At 34.9% G+C, this 22,357-nt stretch overlaps 1 protein-coding gene across 2 annotated transcripts in view; it reads right to left on the reverse strand.

Moving 5' to 3' along the window:
• LOC114343996 (lachesin-like) overlaps nt 1-22,357 on the reverse strand; it is a 455,602-nt gene that overhangs the window by 11,850 nt on the left and 421,395 nt on the right. Inside the window, exon 8 of one of the 2 annotated variants that reach the window (XM_050641200.1) lies at nt 16,686-16,808. The exons of the other annotated variant lie outside the window; for it this stretch is intronic. Coding sequence (XP_050497157.1) covers nt 16,686-16,808 — 123 coding nt within the window. The remainder of the gene's footprint in view (nt 1-16,685; nt 16,809-22,357) is intronic. 2 annotated transcript variants of the gene reach the window in all.

Consider the following 22,357-nt stretch of genomic DNA (forward strand, 5'->3'; position numbering starts at 1 on the left):
AGTCGTAAGAAGCTCTTACCAACGAGGTTGCGACTGCGGACTGCCACAGGTGAAAATGCCAACATCCACGGAGAAATCCAGATACAATTAGGGATTGGAGCAGAAAAGTTCGTCCATACTGTCATAGTTGCAAGATGTTATATTAGGAATGGACGTAATGAATTTGCATGGATTTCAATTGGATTTTAAGAATAGGGTAATCAAAGATGGCAACGAGGAGGTATTTCTTCATCCACATGATGACAGCACTGTGCTAGCAGCTATTAAAGAAGATACAGTTGTGCCTGCGAGGAGTGAAACGATCATCGCAGCGCGGCTACAGGGAATTGTAGAAGAAGAAACACCTGTTATGATGGAACCATGGAACCACGACGAGGAGGTTGGCCGAGGAATCATAATTGGAAAGGAATTGGTTACTTCTGCTAAAGAAATTCCCGTGAGATTGATTAATGTCAATGACTACCCGGTGACCACCATGAAGGAGACAAAAGTAGGAACTTGTGTACCCGTGACGTCCATAATCCGTCAGACGACAACATCAGATAATTCCAACGACAAGTTCGACCAGATGGTTGCAGTTGCAGTTCGACCAGATGGCTTATGGAAAAGTGTTGAGAGGGTTATCTTGGAAAACGTGCCTGGTGTATTTAGACGACATAATCGTTTTGGGGCGACGTTTGAAGACTATCTGAAGAATTTAGAAGACGTTTTTAATCGACTTAAAGCTGCCCAGTTAATGTTAAATCCCAAGAAATGCCAGCTATTTCAAAGTAAAGTCAATTATTTAGGTCATATAGTCAGCAAAGAAGGAGTGGCCGTGGATAAAGGAAAAATCAATTCCATTAAGGAATGGCCTGAACCAACTGATAAACATCAAGTGGGAAGTTTTCTGGGACTATGTACAGTGCGACAAGCGAGTGGTGGCGGTTGACCTTCTCGTATTCTGCATTTGTCGCTGTGTATTTTCGCTCAAGGTCACGCGCCAGCACTGGCTTGTCGGCTTATACTTACTACCGGAGATTCATTAAGAAGTTTGCAGATATCACTAAGCCATTAACGCGACTTACAGAGGAAGCAAGGGATTATTGCTGGGATGGAGACTGTCAAACGGCCTTTGAAACTTTGAAGAGGCATTTAATTACAGCGCCAATATTAAGGTATCCACTGCCAGAAGAAGAGTTCATCTTAGATACGGATGCAAGTAATGTGGGAATTGGAGGAGTGCTGTCTCAGATTTAAGGAGGACAGGAACGAGTTCTGGGATATTTTAGTAAAGTGCTTTCAAAACCTGAACGAAATTATTGCGTCACGAGAAGAAAACTTCTAGCAGTAGTGAAATCGGTAGAACACATCTATCAATACCTCTATGGAAGGAAGTTTCTAATCCGAACCGACCATGCCGCCCTTAAATGGTTAATGCAGTTTAAGAATCCAGAGGGTCAGATAGCTAGATGGATTGAACGACTTCAAGAATACTATTTCAAGATCGAGCATCGAGCCGGAGTTAGCCACAGGAACGCTGATTCTCGATCTAGAAGGCCGTGCCCAGCAGAGTGTTCCCATTGCAACAAAACAGAGTCAAAGGAAGCAGCAGTACTAAGAACAACAGTGGTCAACGACGAGTGGACGCCTACTAAGATCAGGGAAGAACAAGAAAAAGATTCAGTATAGTTAAGACGTATTGGGCCCAGTGGGACTCGTTTATCTTGGAAGACAGCTTGCTTAAACGAGTGATGGAAAATGATGATGGTTCAGCGAGGAGAACACAGTTGGTGATTCCAAAGAGCAGAGTAGCCGAAGTACTTCGTCAGTTACACGACAGTCCATCAGGAGGGCATTTTGGTGTAAATAAAACCCTTCAGAGAATTCGGGAATGATTTTATTGGATGAATAGTTCCGACGATGTGAAGGACTGGTGTAAGAAATGTACTACCTGTGCTACAAGTAACGGACCCTACCGGAAAAAAAGGCTCCTATAAGACAGTACAATGTTGGAAGTCCGTTTGAAAGAATAGCTTTGGATATTGCCGGGCCATTTCCAGAAAGTGACAATGGATGCAAATACATGTTGGTAGTAATGGATTACTTCACGAAATGGGTTGAGATCTACGCAATTCCAGACCAGAAAGCCGCCACTATTGCAGATGTGTTAATCAAAGACTGCATCAGCCGATTCGGAGTGCCTCTGGAGATCCATAGTGACCAAGGAAGGAACTTTGAGAGCGATCTATTTTAGGGAATTTGTGATAGACTAGGAATGAAGAAGACAAGAACTACGGCCTATCACCCACAATCGGATGGAATGGTGGAGCTTATGAATAGGACAGTCGGCAAGTATTTGACAAAGATGGTGTCCAATCATCAACGAGACTGGGACCAGTACCTTCCGTTCTTCGCAATGGCCTATAGATCTGCTGTTAATGAATCAACGGGCCAAACACCAGCAGAAGTCCTATTTGGACGTGAGATGCGTCTACCCTGTGATCTAGAGTTTGTATGTCGACCTGGAGAAGATGTTGCTGGTGAGGATTACGTGAATGAATTACGAAGAAGAATGGACGATATACATGAGTTGGTCCGTTCCCATCTTCAGATCGCTAGCGACCGAATAAAGAAACGATACGATACCCAAGCCGAGAAGGGATGTTTCAAGGAGAACGGCAAAGTCTGGCTTTATAATCTAAACAAGCGAACAGGTTGTTCTCCCAAGTTGCAGCAGTTCTGGGAAGGTCCGTACGTCATTGTCAAGAAAATGAATGACGTTATCTACCGAATAAGAAAGATTCCTAGGGGAAAGCCGATGATAGTCCACCATAACCGGTTGGCGCCATACGAGGAAGACCACGACGTAGCTGAAGAAGTGGAAGTCAACCAAGTTCGAGAAATACCTGACCTCACGTTTGAAGAGTTCATGGGGGCTTACGGAGGTACCGGTAAAGCGGGACATGGTGTTACCACTGAAGAAAAGCGAGATCTACTCGCACTTCCCGATGACTATTCACTGGCCCATACCATCCCGGTCAGTATCAAAGACGCACGAGGGTTGGCATCCGCTTTCCGCAGGAAGTTTGGTCGAGTTGCAGAACTTCAATGCCAACTGCCAGCTCCTGGCAAAGCATTGAAACTCCAAGATGCATCACGTTACCTATTCTATCTGGTAACAAAAGACACTGTCCATGACCAACCTACCTACCAAGATGTATGGGATGCATTAATTCAATTGAAAGAGCACGTGTTGGAGTCCGACGTGCAAAAGTTGGACATGCCAAAGTTAGAATGCAGCCAATTAGACTGGAGAGTTATCCGAAATATGGTAGAAGAAATTTTCCAAGACACCGAGGTCCAGGTGTTAGTCTGTTGCAATCCGCATAATTACTGGTGCGGAGCGAAGACCGTCCCCTCTCACTTTTATACAACTGGGAGTTGTAAAAGAGGGTCCAGTTGCCGATACCAGCATCCAGTTCCAGTCCTGACAAGGTTCCAGGAGGAACCATCTTTTAAGGAGGGGCAATGTGACGAATTTCTAACTGAGGCCGGCCCTGCCCCTAGCAGTCAACAAACAACGGCGACACGTCATCGACGAGTAATGTCTCCGCTAATCCAGAATTTTCCCGATGATAGGCGGAGACCTGCTTCAGGCGTTCCAAATGTTCTCGAAGCAGAGCCGTATCTATATAAACGGATGATTTTTAAGCAGCAGTCAGTCAGTGAATACTTTTATCGACGCGTGAATTTTATTGTTTGATCGGGTTTCTGAAATGTATGTATTTTTAAAGTAGATAAGTCATATTTGTAAATAAAGTAAATGTTAGACAGTGTGAAATAAATTAGATATTGTTGTTAAATAACTGTTAATTGTAAGTGTTATAAATAAACAATTTCAAGTAAGTCTTTTATTTATTTAATAATAATTAAAAGTCAATTCGCGTAATAGTTCCTAAAATAACGTAACACTATTTCGAAAATAAGACTTGATCAAGAAATTGATACTGTAGCCATAACATCCATGCCCACCAAATATTATACACTACCTTACATACATAATGTAACACCAAAACTGACACGAATCTTCAATTCTGTTGGTGGCTTTACGTTTGCTACAAAAACAGCTGTAACAATGAAGTCAGTTTTCTCAAAACTTAAAGACAAAACTTTGAAAGACAATATGCCAAATATAGTGTATAGTATACCATGCACAAATTGCAATCTGCAGTACATAGGCCATTCTTCGAGACGATTGAAAGATCGTATCACGTCGCACAGAAGTGATGCCAGAAGATATCCAGACAGATGTAGTTTATCCATGCATGTCCATGAAAATGATCACCAAATGAACTATACAGATGCTAAAGTTCTAGCAGTGGAAAACAATTATTTTAAAAGGTTGTTTCTTGAAATGGCTTTTATTTCTGAGACTGATTTAACTATAAACAAAAAATCAGACATCAGCCACTTAAGTGAGATTTACTCACACTTACTTCACTTAGATAAAGAATTCAATACAAACAAACTACATCGTAACACCATGGTTTCTGATGAATATGAATAAACCAAAAGCATATAAGCTGTAGGCTGTAGGTTTTTTTGTATTTCTTTCCATCTCGAATATCTTAATTTGAGAATTATGTTTTTTAAGTGGAAAAAAAGTAAGTTTAGGTTAGGGTGAATAAAACCACAAAACAAAATTTCATTATGTCATTGTCAGCTATCATTTGTTTCTACCATAGAACATAGAACATAACATTTAGGAATACCGCTAATTCATTTTAATTTCAAGTTTTTTTTGTACAAAAAAAGTACTGGTTGTACCTACCTAATGTTTTGGTTTCTTAAGATTCAAAAAAGATTTTAAAACTTAATTTATTTTTTTAAATGTGCATTGTTACAGTTTTTTTCATTTAAATGTTTTGTTTTTTCTTGTGTTTTTACAATTTTAACATGTTTGATGTTTCCCCTTTTGGAAGATTTTTTACAAAAATTTTTAACCATAGAGCCGCAATCTCAACTTTGTAAGTTTAATAACATTTTTAATTATTTCACAAAGCAACTCACTTATAACACATTTGTAGCAATCACTGATGATGGTATAAAGGCAATACCGAAATATATTTGATATTGAAAAAAGAGTACTCTTGGCTCCGTTATTTCAGCTGCTTACCCATTAATCCTTTCCATTTGTGTATATATATATATATATATATATATATATATATATATATATATATATATATAGAAAGAAATTTAGGATATTGGGTTATGCAGCAAATGAAAAGTGTACTCTTTCAAGTTTCTTTAATCCAAGCTTTCGGTTATGATTATAACCATCATCAGGGTGCTACAATGATATTTTTTCTATGTAAAAGAATATGAAAACATGTATAAATAAATAGTACTTACAAACTTATTGAGGATATTTCAAATGTGATGTCATTGAGAAGAAATGAGATGCAACTTGATCAATGGTCATGCCGATGCCTCGAATCCAACAAAATTTAATTTAATAAGCGGGGTGGTTTGTATTATATCACCATTGCAGGAACGACCAATGAGCAAAGGTTAAGTTGTTATGAAGTATCACCCGGTGACGGGTTTGACATGACATTTGAAATATCAACAAGACTTTTTAAAAAAGAAGAGTAAAAGAACATTAAGGGTCAATGGTAAATATAAAATAATATTAAAATTTATAAATAATAGTAAGACACTATCATAAAACGATTATAAAATTAAATTAGGCTAAGAATTTTAAAAAATTGACATACACAACATATAGAATTAAAATTTGTTAAAATTGCGGTTAAATTGAGTAACAACAATATTGATTAAAATTGAATTTAAAATTATTAGTACAAATTATAATGTTGATGACAGTTCAGAGTCTCTAGAATGGGAGTTAGGAGATGACTCACGATTATCTAAATAGAGTAAGTAGGAAAACATTTCATTGAGGTGGCCTATATCAGTACGATGGTTCATCGAATTTGGATTTTTGTTTATGTGGACCATTTCCAAAAATAGCCTCTTAGCCGCATGTGACTCACGGTCCAATACCCTCACGTTGTTATAATCAATTCGGTGGTCATTATTGAAAGAATGTTCGCCCAGTGCACTTCTATCCGGGTACAATCTACAGTCTGACCTATGTGACGTTATTCTGTCTTTTAGTCTTCTTGATGTTTGTCCGATGTATATTTTATTGCAATTTAAACAAGGAAGGCTGTAGACCGTATCAGTTTTAGAAAGCACTGGTGTCTTTTCCTTGACGTTCGAGAAAACCCTATTGACTGTGAGGGCAGTCCTAAACGCAAGTTTGATGTTTTCAAACGGCTTAAACAGTCGAGTCAACTTCGGTGCAATCTCACTGGTATATGGCAGCGTCATGTAAGCCACGTTAGTATTGGGAATGTCGATGGTTTGTGAGTTGTCTGCATCAACATTGTTATTGATAATTGTTGGTTGAATGTTACTTGTATTAAATAGTAATTTCCTCAACAAAGTCTCAGGATAACCGTTTTCCAAAAAAAGGTGAAGCAATATTTTTAAATTTTTTGAGTGGAAAGAAACGTCGCTGATTTTTAAAACGCGGTTTTTCATTGCTTTTATTAAATTGATTTTCATAGCATGTTTATGGTACGAACTATAGTTCAGATATCTGCCCGAGCTAAGTGGTTTACGATACCAATCCACCAGTAAGATGTTACTTTTACGTATGACTCTGGTGTCCAAAAAAGGTACAGAACACAGCGTGTCCTCTTTTTCAAGGGTAAATTGTATATGCTGGTTAAAGCTGTTGAAATATAATAACAAATTATCCAGTTCATTAGCGGGCAAGCATAGCAGAATATCATCTACATATCTTTTGATGAAGAATAATTTAAAGGGTAACACCCTCAACACGAATTGCAAAATGTAATTCATAACATAATCAGCTAAGATAGAGGAAATTGTACTACCCATAGGTGTACCGAAAGTCTGCTTGTAGAAACCACCGTTAAACACAAAATAATTGTTTTCAAAAAGAAAGGTTAAAAGTTCTAAAAATGTTGACTCAGACAACTCACAATGCTTCGAAATATTGGGCCAATTATAGTCAACGGCAGTAATACAGATTTTAAGATATACATTACTAAACAGTGAAACTACGTCAAGGCTGGCAATCACGTGATCATCAGGTATTTTTAAGTTATTAAACAGTGAACTGACATTGAAAGAGTCCTTTATGTAAAATTCGTTGTCAAAATCGTACGATTTAGTGAGAATTTCAGCCAAAAATTTTGCTAGGTTATCTGTAGGAGTACCTAATGAAGCTAAAATTGGTCTCACAGCCAAGGGGTTCTTGTGGATCTTAGGTAGAGCGTAAAATTTACCAGGGACTCCACTATAGCTAGCCAACCGTTTCTTTGTTGGTTCTGAAATGTTACCATTACTAAATAAATTTCTAATAAGTTTGTTAAAATTCTGTTCAATAGTACTTGTGGGATCTCTGGTCAACACCTGATACGAATTGTCATTGTCGATAATATTATTACTTAAATCAAAATATTGTGTTTTATTCATAATAACAGTGACACCACCTTTATCAGAATTGATGACTATTAAGTCAGGATTGTTCTTTAAAAACTGTTTTGATTTAAAATATAGTTTTCTAAAGATGGAGTTATTTATTCTAGAATGCTGAACAGAGTTTGTAATGATGTTAACGGACCTAGCTAGAGTGATGTTCCTGGTGTCTCTGTCAGGAATTGTAGACAAAATGGAGTCAATGTCAGCCAAGAGGTTCCTTATGGGAATGTCTGACCCAACACAGGGTTCAATACTGAATTTAGGACCTAATGATAAGAATTTAAGAACATCGTGAGGTATATCTGTGGATGATATGTTTTTTATCCACTTGTCTTGTGTGATAAGGTGGTTTTCAATGTGATCTTTTTCAAGTTTATCTATTTTTTGTAAATTATTACGTTTTATTTGATGAAATTTTTTATTATATAGTCTTTTTTGCAAGCTTTTAAAATTATTGAATAGGTCAGCATTTGTTCTTTCAATTATGTTAAGTTTTAGTGAGTTATTATTATGTAGTGAGTTATGAGTCAACATTTTTAGAACTTTTAACCTTTCTTTTTGAAAACAATTATTTTGTGTTTAACGGGGTTTCTACAAGCAGACTTTCGGTACACCTATGGGTAGTACAATTTCCTCTATCTTAGCTGATTATGTTATGAATTACATTTTGCAATTCGTGTTGAGGGTGTTACCCTTTAAATTATTCTTCATCAAAAGATATGTAGATGATATTCTGCTATGCTTGCCCGCTAATGAACTGGATAATTTGTTATTATATTTCAACAGCTTTAACCAGCATATACAATTTACCCTTGAAAAAGAGGACACGCTGTGTTCTGTACCTTTTTTGGACACCAGAGTCATACGTAAAAGTAACATCTTACTGGTGGATTGGTATCGTAAACCACTTAGCTCGGGCAGATATCTGAACTATAGTTCGTACCATAAACATGCTATGAAAATCAATTTAATAAAAGCAATGAAAAACCGCGTTTTAAAAATCAGCGACGTTTCTTTCCACTCAAAAAATTTAAAAATATTGCTTCACCTTTTTTTGGAAAACGGTTATCCTGAGACTTTGTTGAGGAAATTACTATTTAATACAAGTAACATTCAACCAACAATTATCAATAACAATGTTGATGCAGACAACTCACAAACCATCGACATTCCCAATACTAACGTGGCTTACATGACGCTGCCATATACCAGTGAGATTGCACCGAAGTTGACTCGACTGTTTAAGCCGTTTGAAAACATCAAACTTGCGTTTAGGACTGCCCTCACAGTCAATAGGGTTTTCTCGAACGTCAAGGAAAAGACACCAGTGCTTTCTAAAACTGATACGGTCTACAGCCTTCCTTGTTTAAATTGCAATAAAATATACATCGGACAAACATCAAGAAGACTAAAAGACAGAATAACGTCACATAGGTCAGACTGTAGATTGTACCCGGATAGAAGTGCACTGGGCGAACATTCTTTCAATAATGACCACCGAATTGATTATAACAACGTGAGGGTATTGGACCGTGAGTCACATGCGGCTAAGAGGCTATTTTTGGAAATGGTCCACATAAACAAAAATCCAAATTCGATGAACCATCGTACTGATATAGGCCACCTCAATGAAATGTTTTCCTACTTACTCTATTTAGATAATCGTGAGTCATCTCCTAACTCCCATTCTAGAGACTCTGAACTGTCATCAACATTATAATTTGTACTAATAATTTTAAATTCAATTTTAATCAATATTGTTGTTACTCAATTTAACCGCAATTTTAACAAATTTTAATTCTATATGTTGTGTATGTCAATTTTTTAAAATTCTTAGCCTAATTTAATTTTATAATCGTTTTATGATAGTGTCTTACTATTATTTATAAATTTTAATATTATTTTATATTTACCATTGACCCTTAATGTTCTTTTACTCTTCTTTTTTAAAAAGTCTTGTTGATATTTCAAATGTCATGTCAAACCCGTCACCGGGTGATACTTCATAACAACTTAACCTTTGCTCATTGGTCGTTCCTGCAATGGTGATATAATACAAACCACCCCGCTTATTAAATTAAATTTTGTTGGATTCGAGGCATCGGCATGACCATTGATCAAGTTGCATCTCATTTCTTCTCAATGACATCACATTTGAAATATCCTCAATAAGTTTGTAAGTACTATTTATTTATACATGTTTTCATATTCTTTTACATAGAAAAAATATCATTGTAGCACCCTGATGATGGTTATAATCATAACCGAAAGCTTGGATTAAAGAAACTTGAAAGAGTACACTTTTCATTTGCTGCATAACCCAATATCCTAAATTTCTTTCTATTTACTGTCAGCAAAGACTTCTTGTCTTCTATATATATATATATATATATAACATAAAAAACAACTTTGTCTTGGTTTCAATCACACACAATAAAGCCAAGCAACTGTATAGTATTGAACTCAACAGTCTACATATAGCATGTAAAAATGAGACACTTAGCATTTTACATGCTATAGACTGTTGAGTTCAATACTATACAGTTGCTTGGCTTTATTGTGTGTGATTGAAACCAAGACAAAGTTGTTTTTTATGTTTTACATATATGTGTACATGTCTCTCGTTTTGTGTTTTTAGCTTGTAGTTTGTATTGAGAAGACTTTTTGTACTGGGCCTGATGATGAGTCATATATTGTAAGACTCGAAACCGGTTGCCCCATGATTATATAACAACTAATAAAAATACAAACTAAAGATTGCGAGTATTGACTCAATTACTATATCCAATTGTATAATGGACTCGCATTGGCAACCCTTTCATCACTACTTTTTTATTTTTTGGTGTTCTATAATTCTGCTTTCAAAATCAGTAGAGAGAGTAATATAAAAATTGGCTAATGCTATCGGCTGATTCTGATTCTGGCGCTAATCTTTAAAAACATTTTGTATCTAGACGGTCGTATAGAAAAATTATTAAGAATTGCAGACATAATGGTCTCTTTCTTTTATCAGACTTTGGCTTAAAGTTGATAGGAAAAGATCATTTTCTGTCATTAATATGCAGGAATCACAATTTAGGAACTACAAAAAGGGTGCTGCAAATTTTCAATAGGTACGACAAAATACACTACACAGGCTGTCGAAGTCTGTCGTTTTTTGCAAGAGAAACAGTTTGAAGTACAAAATAAAGTAGACGATCACAGTAAGGAATTTGTCAGAGTTAACATCCAAACTAACAGGGAAAAAGAAGTCTAAAGGATGGTGCTAGTTTTAATACTACAAATTTTGTAATAATATATCTTACCAATAATTTTAAAGCAAATTCCGTAACTAAGAAAAAAATTGAGCAAATATAATAAGTGGATGTCGTTGGAAGATCAGCCTTACATAAAAAAAGAGTTTAAAACCAGAAATATCCATTTTATTAATTACTTTTAGTTTTTGTATGCGTTACACAGCAACAAAAAATTAATTTAAAACGTAAGAGAACCATACGGTTTCAAATACACCGCTTACAGTGACACAAAGTTAAAAGTACAACTGCAACTTTTTCCAAAACAGCAAGATTAACGTGTTAGAATTATCTAAACCAGGGGTATCTGAGAATAATTTTATTTTTAAATACCTATACAACGTTCTCAAATCCATTTGAATCCGATTTCCTCTGTCAAAGCACATATTATCAAACTACAAACTTTAAAAATCGATTTTCTAAAAATATTGGAATTGTCGCTTGGAACCCTATGGTTCTCAGCCCTTGATATTACAGTTAGAAATCAAATACACACAACCAAACTTATATGGAATTATCGGACATTTCTTATTATTTCGTGCGAATTAAAAAAACGAACACACGAAGTCAAACATAATTTATTTTAAAGCAATTTAATAATAAATACGTAACAATTAAATAAAACAATAAAGTATTTAACAAACTAATTGAAACTAGTTGTTTTAAAGTCAATATAATAAAAAATTTCAATGTAAACCTAATAATGTTTAAATTGTTTTTATTTAGTTTTTTATTTTTTTTTTTTTGGTAGTCAGTGTTATCACCTCTAGTCCTACGTAAGCTTCAGTTTACGTGAGCACGCTCCTAATCAAATTTCAACATTTTTGTTGTGAAAGGTTGCTCTATTCTTCAAGAGCAGCTTATACTAGCCGTGCGGTGTTTTGTGGATTATCCCGGCGAATCTCTAATTTTTCTTTTAAACATATCCCACAAATACTCTATAGGGTTAAGCTCGGGTGAGCAAGTAGTGCACCCCAAACAAGGGATACCTTCTGCTTCAATGATGTCTCTAGTCACTCTAATGGTATGTGGAGGTCCATTATCATGTATGAAAATTAAATTTTCCCCTGTTGCATCTCTCCAGAGCCTAACTACAGGTTATCAACATACCTGTGAGCAGTTAAAGGTGATTGGATGAAAATTAAAGGAGTTTTTTGACGGATCACAATTCCTCTCCAGAACATTATAATTCCCCTTGTATATTTGTGAACAGATCTGACAGTCTTAGTAAGACTGTAAGACTGACAGTCTTGTAAGAAGTAAGGTATGTTAAACAGTAAATGGTTAAGATCAATTAGTTACCACTATAAACATCCTGGATTAGCCGTAAATAGTGTAAAAGGCCCGGATTCAGGTAAAATTTAAATATGTTTTCTGGTAAAATTTGTCAATCTTCATTTCTTAATGTTGATTTAATTGCGTACAATCCAAACTCAATATAATTTCATTAATACAGATTAGGCTTATATTGACGAAACTGTACCGCTAAAAGGGGTTTTCGAATTCGATTGTAGTGCGCGACGGGGTTGCTATTTAATCACCTTTTAAGTGGTTTTCAGGTATTTATATAATAAGTTTATGGAACTGAAAACCAACCAGTATTAAAATACGATTTCTTGATAAAATTTGTTAGTCTTTATGTATCACGGGAAGTGTTAAGTAGTATTACTCATTTTATTCATTACGTTTTCTATCATTATGTGGCGTCCGTGGGATAGTAATAATGGGGCTTCTTCTAGTGTTCCGGTAAAGAAGAAACATTTATCTGTAGATGCAAAGCAAATTGTAAAAACTATATACAGTACCTTACTTAAAAGAGGACTTGACACAACTTCCGCTACGAGTGAAATATGCGATTTGACGAAAATACCTCTGACCACAGTAAAAAGAATTACATCAAACCCCATAGAAACAAGAAAAAAACGTAAAGATTTCAGTTCCACCAAATGTATGGACGAAGCCGATAAGGACTTGATACGTCGAAAAGTCTATACCATGTACAAAGAGCAACGCATACCTACATTAAGAGCTCTTTAGCAACGGCTCAATGTTGACGAAACCCAAATAAGCTGTAGCGTGACCAGCTTATGGACAATTTTGAAAAGTATGGGCTTTCGATATCGTATAATTGACAAAAGGCAAGTAATTATGGAATCTCATAGATTACAAAAATGGCGTTATGAGTATATAACTTCGATAAGAAAATTCCGTTCTGAAAATCGTCCGATAATTTACCTCGACGAGACATGGTTTGACACACATTCAACGCGACCTAAAGGATTTGCCGATCCGTCCGGTAAATGTAAGACAAAAGCTCCGTCAAATAAAGAGAAAAGAATAACGATTTTACATGCTGGATCAGAAAATGGTTGGGTTCCAAATGCCCTGTGGCTTTCTGCAAAGAACATTAAAGACTCCTGCGTCGACTAACATGAAGATACAACGGCAGAACTTTTTGAAGAATGGTTCAAAAATAATCTTATGCCAAACATTCCTCAGAATAGCGTGATAGTAATGGACAATGCAAGCTATCACAGTCGCCAACTAAGTAAGGCTCCAAACTCGAATAACACTAAATTGGAAATTCAAAATTACATGGAGACTAATGATATGTATTTTGAAGAATGTTATACCAAACAAGAGCTTTTAGAAGTTTTAAAGGCATTTTCTATAAAAAAAAGTATAAGTTTGTGATACATTGGCAGAGGAAATGGGACATACAGTGCTGCGGCTTCCACCCTATTATTGTATGTTTAATCCCATAGAACATATGTGGCACGAATTGAAGTCTAACGTGAGGTCACAAAATATTTCTCCAACGTTAAGTAGTACTGTTGTAGAGTTAATAAGAAAATGTGTCAATGATATTCTTCCAAATAGTTGGAGAAATTCAGTCCGACACGTAATAGTCCAGGGCGCATCTGTTTTGAGATGGACGTTGAGAGGTGACTCAAATTTTTTTACAGAAATTTCTTGAAAATAAATTAAATAATAATATTTGAGTTATCCTCCCTCTCAAAAAAGTCCGGAAAATTGTTTAAATAATCAAAATGTCAAAAATTGAAGGAAAAATTCGATTCTTTTCTTCGTTTTTGATTATAACTTTAAAAGTATACATTTCCGAGAAAAGCTGTACTGACATAAAAGTTGCGTAATTAAATTTCCTACAATATAGAATTGGCTAAAAATGTAAAAAATAGTCACCCTAGTTGCAAAATAGCAATAATTGCGAAAAAACCATACAAAAACAAGTATTCGCATTTTACGTTTTTCAACCATTTATGCTACACTTAGGACCTTCATATTTCACCCAGAAAAACTTTATGATACAGTAAAACAATACTGTGAATTTCATTAAGATCGGTTCAATAAATTTTGCAAAATAAATTTTGCAATCCAGCTTTCGCAAAAAAAATTCATTTTTTCAAAATGTTACAGGACTGAAAATAAAGCAGATATCAAGTTGAAATTTTTTTTTCTTGTAGAAGTGTACCGTAACTTTCATTTGCAATTTTCAAAATTAAAATAGATTAATTACCACGGCGTCAGAAAATTTTTGAAATAAACAATAATTTTTGGTGCTACGCGCAGGACAGCGGTGTTCGATTCACACAAGTTGATTTCCACCAAAATTTCTTCCAATCTTTATCTAATATATTATTTTCTTACTCTATATTTTGTTGTATTTTAATATTTTAATTCCACTATAATCAAACTAATTTTATTATTGTTTGTGAAATATTGTTTAAACAATTGCATATGTTTAAAAATAATAAACTTTTATTATTTAAGTTAAAATATATGAACAAAGAAAGTTTTTGCTAATAAAATTGTTATTTCAAAAGATAGAGTATGTGTTTTTATTTTGCAATAAACAAATTTATTTATTTATATCGAAATGTAACAAAAATTTAAACGTATCAATCATTACCAAAGGTCATTGGAATGCCCAATCAGAGCAAACTACCCGCTGTCCTGCGCGTAGCACCAATAATTAATGTTTATTTAAAAAAAATTCCTGACGCCGTGATGTTAATCGATTTTAATTTTGCTAAATTGCAAATGAAAGGTACAGTACACTTCTATAAGCAAAAAATTTTCAACTTACTATCTGCTTTATTTTCAGTCATGTAACATTTTGAAAAAAATGAGTTTTTTTTACGAAAGCTGGATTGCAAAATTTATTTTGCAAGATCTATTAAACCGATCTTAATGAAATTTACAGTATTGTTTTACTATATCAGAAAGTTTTTCAGAGTAAAATATGAAGGTCCTAAGTGTAGCATAAATGGTTGAAAAACGTAAAATGCGAATACTTGTTTTTGTATGCTTTTTTTCACAATTATTGCTATTTTGCAACAAGGGTGACTATTTTTTAAATTTTTAACCAATTCTGTGTTATAGGAAATTTAATTATGTAACTTTTATGTCAGTACAACTTTTCTCGGAAATGAATACTTCTAAAGTTATAATCAAAAACCAAGAGAAAAATCGAATTTTTCCTTAATTTTTTGACATTTTGATTATTTAAACAATGTTCCGGACCTTTTTGAGAGGGAGGATAACTAAAATATTATTATTTAAGTTATTTTCAAGCAATTTCTGCAAAAAAATTTGAGTCACCTCTCAACGTCCAAATGTACTAATATTTTTACAGATGCGCCCTGGTCTATAATAGGTAAAGAAAATTCATATGTTCGTGTACATCATAATATAATTGGACCGATCATAATTAATTTAGATGAGGATAGCGATAGCGAAACGGAACTATGTATGGAGTGATACTTTCATCAAATCTATAAATTTTACTATTAAAAAAACGGTTCTTTTCAGAACCTCAAATTATTATTAATGTTTGAATGTTTGTTTTTCTATAATCTTAGCAATTAAAATAGATTTAATTTATTTTAAAACTCATTTGAAAACATTAATTTCTATTCGGGTATATAAGGCAAAGCAAAATATTTTACATCAAATTTTTTCTGGTTTTTGTAGTCGTAATTATTGTAATTGTCAAAAGACCAACTCTGTCTACCTCGGTTGCTTATCGCTCCGGGTGGGTCTTAACAATGGGCCAGGTCAGATAAATTTAATAATGTTTACGATCGCAGTAATTATATTTAACCACTTACTGTTGAACAAACCATACATGATTTCGTGGGTCATCTGATTTTACACCAATCCTGACTTTTTCTGAAAATAGCACATTTTGTCAATTCCCAATGTTCCAGTTTTGGTGGTGAAGACACCAATTTAGGCGGTCAATATTGTGCTGCCTGGATATCTCGGTAACTCATAACTGTCTCCTGCTGTATACTTCTTGGCACGAACTCTTCTTCTTATGGTTTCAACTGAAACAGTTACACCTGTAGCTTCCAAAAGCTGCCTTTGGAGCTGCAGGTGAGAATTGGTCCTTGCTTGCTTTATTTGTAAGCTTTCCTAATTCCTGTTACCTAGCATAGGTTTTGGACAGGACGTCCCTGTGTTACACATAGTTTTACAGCTATGTCCCTCTGAGAACATTACTGTCTCCACAAGACCAATATCTTTCCCCGTTTTAAGTTCTATAACCCCACATGAGGCATATTTTCGTTTTTGGACGCAAAAGTTAGTTTATTTATTTTCGTTCAATTTGCAACTCAAGCAAATAACCTATACCGTACCAAGCTGTACCTACTATCTGATTGTCTTATCATCATCATTCTCTTTGCATTATCCCTATGCGGGGTCGGCTTCCCTAATTACATTTCTCTCACAAAGAAATAAATATTGCTTTAAAATACATGGTGATTCCATATAAGTTTGGTTGTGTGTAGTTAGTTTGGATACCTTTATCGGAAACGGATAGGGGATTCCCATAACTTGAACCGTTTCCTTTGCTCCACATGTCCCTTGACTTCGACGAATCGGCCCCAATCGGGGGCCTTGATGAAGATGTTGGCGGTGATGAAGCTGTAATAAAAAAGCTAGTGAAGTCTAGACTCTAAGAATATGTAACTTATCATATAATTTAGAAAATAACACTATTAAAAATGAAACGTCAAAAGTGAGTTATTATTTATTTATTAAGGAGCCGTTATAACCTTATTGAAATCGTGTTATTTTCGTTTATATCTACTTTTGATTCGTCTCTGTTTGATATCTTTTAAAGGAAGAGTCGAAGATTATTGAAACTTTATAAAATGTTTCTTTTGATGTAAGAAAAGAATTCTATTGCATTTGTGATTAATTCATCTTCTTCAACTCTTGAAATATCACAAGAAACTTTGCTTTCCAACGATGTCATATCACCCGAAACTTTGGCCACATCAGAAGAAACTTTCGAAATCGACGAAATAAGAGCAGCATGCTTGTCCGCAAATACATATAATTCTGAATCAAAACTTTCTTTTCAGGAGTTCTTCAGCAGTTGTACTAATTCAGTCTTTACCCCCCCCCCAGAATTTAATTCTCTATGTTCCAATTCCCGTCGCAAATAAGTATATCACTTTTAATTCACTAAGTCTAACATAAAAGATGGACATGACGCGAAGAGAATGAATAATGCGAGGATAGCAAAGATGGTCCTAAAACGGGGCTCAACCACGAAAAGGATGAAGAGACGACCAAGACAAAAATGTTTTAACAGCGTAGAAGACAATCTCAGACAAATATTAGTTCATGGCAGGAGAGAGAAAATAAAAAAAAAAGAATGTGTGTGTACTTTGTACGCACGTAAGAAGTTATACTTCTATTATTATGATTTCAACGAAATTAATATACTTAACAGGTTATTTGTATTTTATTTAAATATTAAACTAACTTTCTTTACCTACCACTTTTAAAAAATTTTTATTAAAACGATACCAAAAATATAAAAAAAATATGAACCGTCCGGGATTTGAACCCGGGACCTCTTGATCTCCAGTCACACGCTCTACCACTGCGCTATCTCCCTTTTGCTTTGACAGGTTACAAGATTTCTCATACATACTGACAAATTTAATACAAAAATACTTTAAATAATATACTTACTATTATTATAAAATATCTTATTCCCGAGGAAGACAAATCCAAAGACACAAAAATTATAATAAATAATACATTTACTAAAAACACTAATATATTCATTTCACACCTTTTCTTGCACTGATATATTTATACATAACTTGACAGATTCAGCAACTAAACGCCATACTGTCTGTGTGCGCATGCGCGCAGAATTAGGAAATTTTACTCTCAATCGCGCCTAAAGAAGTATAACTTCAAAAACAGAGGTGAATGGAGGATAATAGTATAGATATATCAATATAGCACACACATAGTCTAATTAGCGCAAAAGGGATCTAACTGGACAATGAGCATATTTTTGAAATATTTATGATTATTGCATAAAAAATAAAAATGATAATGTAGTGCAGTGTTTTTCAATCTTTTTGATTTTGCGACCCCCTTAACAGGTTGAAATATTCTGGCGACCCCTGGTGTCATGGAAAGACAAAGAAATAATTTAATTAAAAACTACATATGTTAGGTAATAATTTTTTCCACCTACCTCTACCGAAAGTATACTTTTCCGGACCTGATTGTAGGGAGCAAAGTTGTACTTTTCCTCCCTAGGGAGGAAAATATTTTTCCTCCCTAGGGAGGAAAAGTAAAAGTGACGTCATAGTATTTCATTCATGAAATATAACTTATTGACGCCCTGTATAATATCTATTTTCTATTACGAAGTATCTATACATTTTAACGTTTATTTATAAAACACCCTCTATTTTGCAGAATGGTAAAAAACAGTAAATTGTTATTTTGATTTAACAATGTTTACATTAATAATTTGACTTATATTTGACAGTTGACAGTTACATTGTACCTACTTGTTGTTTTAGTTCTAATAAATTTTGTTGGTTAGTTACATAAATAAATTAAGTAAAAATGAAAAAATTACTTGTTATTTGAGGAAGGTGGAAAAACCATATGTATAACATGGGAGTAAAGTGCCTTTTCCTCCCTTGAATGATTACTGCCCTCCGCTACGCGTCGGGCAGTAAACTTCATTCTCGGGAGGAAAAGTTACACTTTCCTCCCTTGTTATACAAATAGCTATTTCCTATATTGGTAGTTTTATCTTTTATTGACGCGGGCCAAAAATTAAAGAACAGCCAACATTTTGCTTTGCAGTTTGACGAATCTACAGGTGTGTCCGACTGTGCACAGTTTGCAGTATTTGTACGCTTTGAAGCAGATGATAATATCATGGAAGAAATCTTGTTTTGCAAAGTACTTTCTGCAAGCACTACTGGCCAGTGTTTGTACGATATGTTTTTAGAAAGCACTTGCAACTACAATATTGATTGGGAAAAATATATCTATTTAAACTATTAATGGCAAAAATAGCGTACTCATTGCAAAATAAAATCGATAAAGTGCCAAACATATCCTTGACACACTGTTTTCTTCATCGACAGGCTCTAAGGTAGTACTTTGTGATATAAATAACGGGGGTATTAAAAATTGTAAATTCTATTAAAGGTAAAGCTTTGCAAACTCGGCTATACAGAATCGTTTTTGAAGATATGGACTTGCTTCATCAAAATCTCGTTTATCACACAGAGGTCAGTTGGCTATCCAAAAGAAAGGTGTTGACAAGATTTCTGGAACTGAGAGCTGAATTGTTAATGTTCTTACAAGATTCAAAATCTAAATATGCTTACGGTTTTTCTGACCCTATTGGCTCTTGAAATTAGCATTTTGGCAGATATTTTTAGCGACCTTAACAATTTGAACAAGAACCTTCAAGAAAGGGAAAAGAATATTTTAACAGCTAAAGATAAAGTAAATGCATTTCACACAAAACTTCGTTTGTGGTCAATCTCTCCGCAAAACAAAATATTTGAGTCTCTTCCATGTTTTCAGAAGATTGACGAAGATAATGCAACAGACCAAAGTGTTGCGGTATCGGCTCACATTATTTGCATTATATAGAGTTTGCATAATTTACAAGAGCAACTTTTGATATACTTTCTAGAGTTGCACTCTAAAGCTGACAATAGGCTTAGATGGACTCTAAACCCTGTGTTGGACACATCAATAGATCTGACTGATGTCAACACAAAATAGAAGAATGTCTTCTAGATTTAACTGCTGATGGTATGCTTAAAATGAAATTTTATTTGCAAAGCGTATTTTGGATAAAAATAAAACACCAATACCCAGAGCTGGCATGGGAAGCTCTTAAATTATTAGTGCAATTCGCCACTTCATACTTGTGTGAACTGACATTTTCTTCAATGACATTAAAACTAAAAAGAGAAATAGACTGCAATTAGAAAATTATTTGATTAAGTAACCTTTCAAAAATAGTACCACAATTTGATAAACTTTTGAAAAACAAACAAGCACATTCTTCCCTGTAAAATTGTGTTTTAAGAACCTCAACTTTTTCTTTCAGTCGACGACCCCCCGAGTAAGGCTTCGCGACCCCCGTGGGGGTCACGATCCACAGATTGAAAAACACTAATGTAGTGGTAGTCTAGACTAGTCCTCATTCCTACTCCTTCATGTGTTGTGACCAATCAAAAATATAATAAGTGATTTCTCATAACCGCTTTTACGATTTCAGAACTCACAAGAAGTGCTGTTACTTTGTTACTATTTTAATTATTTTTAGTCTAAATATTTTACTAGAAACAAGTGTTAATATCAAAAAAATAAATAGAGACGACTTACTTTGAGCGATAATCAACTATAACTCTATTTTAAGACGGCGGCATTTAAATAAAATTATTTAAATTACGGAATACCCACTTCTCCTTCCTTTTCCCTCACACATTTTGTGTTCATCCCAAAAGTCGCCTCTCTTTCAAATAAATTCTTCAACAGCTTGTAGTCGACTCGCTTTTACAAAGATTTCGTGATATTTCTTGTCGAAGTTCTTTGTGAGATTGTTTCGAAACTTTATACAAGATAATTTACGAATGTTTGACGCATTTTAAATGAAATATAATTTCTCGGATAAATCATACATAAAAGAACATGATTAACATGCGTCGTGGATGATTATAGAATTGTATTAAAAATGTTTTGTTAAAATTGTAGAAACCAATTTTTATAACTATGAGCTCTTACATCAAGATTTCAGAAATGACAAAAGTGGTTGATGACGTTAAACTAAATACTAGCATCTTAGGTTTTATTCTAATCCTGACTGAATTATTAGGATACAACTCTCTTGCTAAACCCATTTACCATCGAAGAACTCGAAATCCTAACAGAGCAGATAAAACACTTCGGACAAAAAGCGAGAAAATGGGTGCTCGATCTATTTAACATCTGTCGCTTTACCTACCAGATTCCAAAACTATAGCGTAAATCAAAAGTAGTAGCCCTTCTGAAACCTGGGAAATACCCTAAACTACCGAATAGATACCGTTCGATATCTCTGCTATGTAATTTGTATAAATTGTAAGAACGCCTGCCTCATTTTGAACCGCTTCCAGGAAAAATTAGATGCAGAACTAATCCTACAACAAGCAGGCTTCAGGCCAGGTAAATCATGCTCAGGCCAAGTGCTGAATCTAACACAGTACATAGAGGAAGGATTTGAGCAGAAAAATATGAGTATTGAAAGATATTGAGTGGAAGTAGCCTTGATAGACCTCACAGCGCCCTGTGATACGATAAACCACAGAACCTTGCTAAGATCTTGTATCTAACACTGTGTTTGACTATGACCTGGTAAATATGATTAGATCACTGTTGTGTAATAGACGCTTCTACGTTGTGCTAAACGGCAAGAAGAGCAGATGGAGAACCTAAAAAAATGGCTTACCTCAAGGAAGCGTTCTGGCGCCATCCCTATTTAACCTTATCTACACCAACGGCCAACCAATGCACCCTTAGGGTTTGTTCACTACGGAGAGCAATGGATTGTATCCTTGCCTTGTGTCTATTGTTTTCGTCCCCCTTCGTATTTACTCAGTGTTTTTTGTACGTTTGCCGACAGTATACCTGGTATTGGATACATGGGTACGATATATTGATCGGTGTAAGGCTTGGCGCCTCGTAGTGAACACAACTTCAGACTGAGAGTTTTGTTTACGCTGACGACCTTGGTATCGCCGTAAAGGAGAAAAGAATTACACAAGTAGAGTCGACAATGGAAGAGTCTTTAAACATGATGTCAACTTACTACAAACAAAACTCATTAAAGCCAAACCCTACTAAAACCCAAGTATGTGCATTTCATCTCAACAACAGAGCACAAGACAAAAGGTTTCTACGAGAAACAACCTTCTGCGGAAACTTGTAGGGAGCAAGTGGGGTGCAAACCCCTAGGTCTTAAAGTCAACAGCTGAGGCCTATGTTTCTCAACAGGAGAATCTGCTTGTCCCGTCTGGGATAGATCTAGACATACCCAACAAGTCGCCACGGTATTAAATGAAACATGTAGAATAACTACCGGTTATATGAAGCCTACCCCTCCACCCCTACTGTACCGGGCAGCTGGATTCGCATCACCA

This window comes from Diabrotica virgifera, chromosome 10 (assembly GCF_917563875.1).
Source record: "Diabrotica virgifera virgifera chromosome 10, PGI_DIABVI_V3a".
NCBI lineage: Eukaryota > Metazoa > Arthropoda > Insecta > Coleoptera > Chrysomelidae > Diabrotica > Diabrotica virgifera.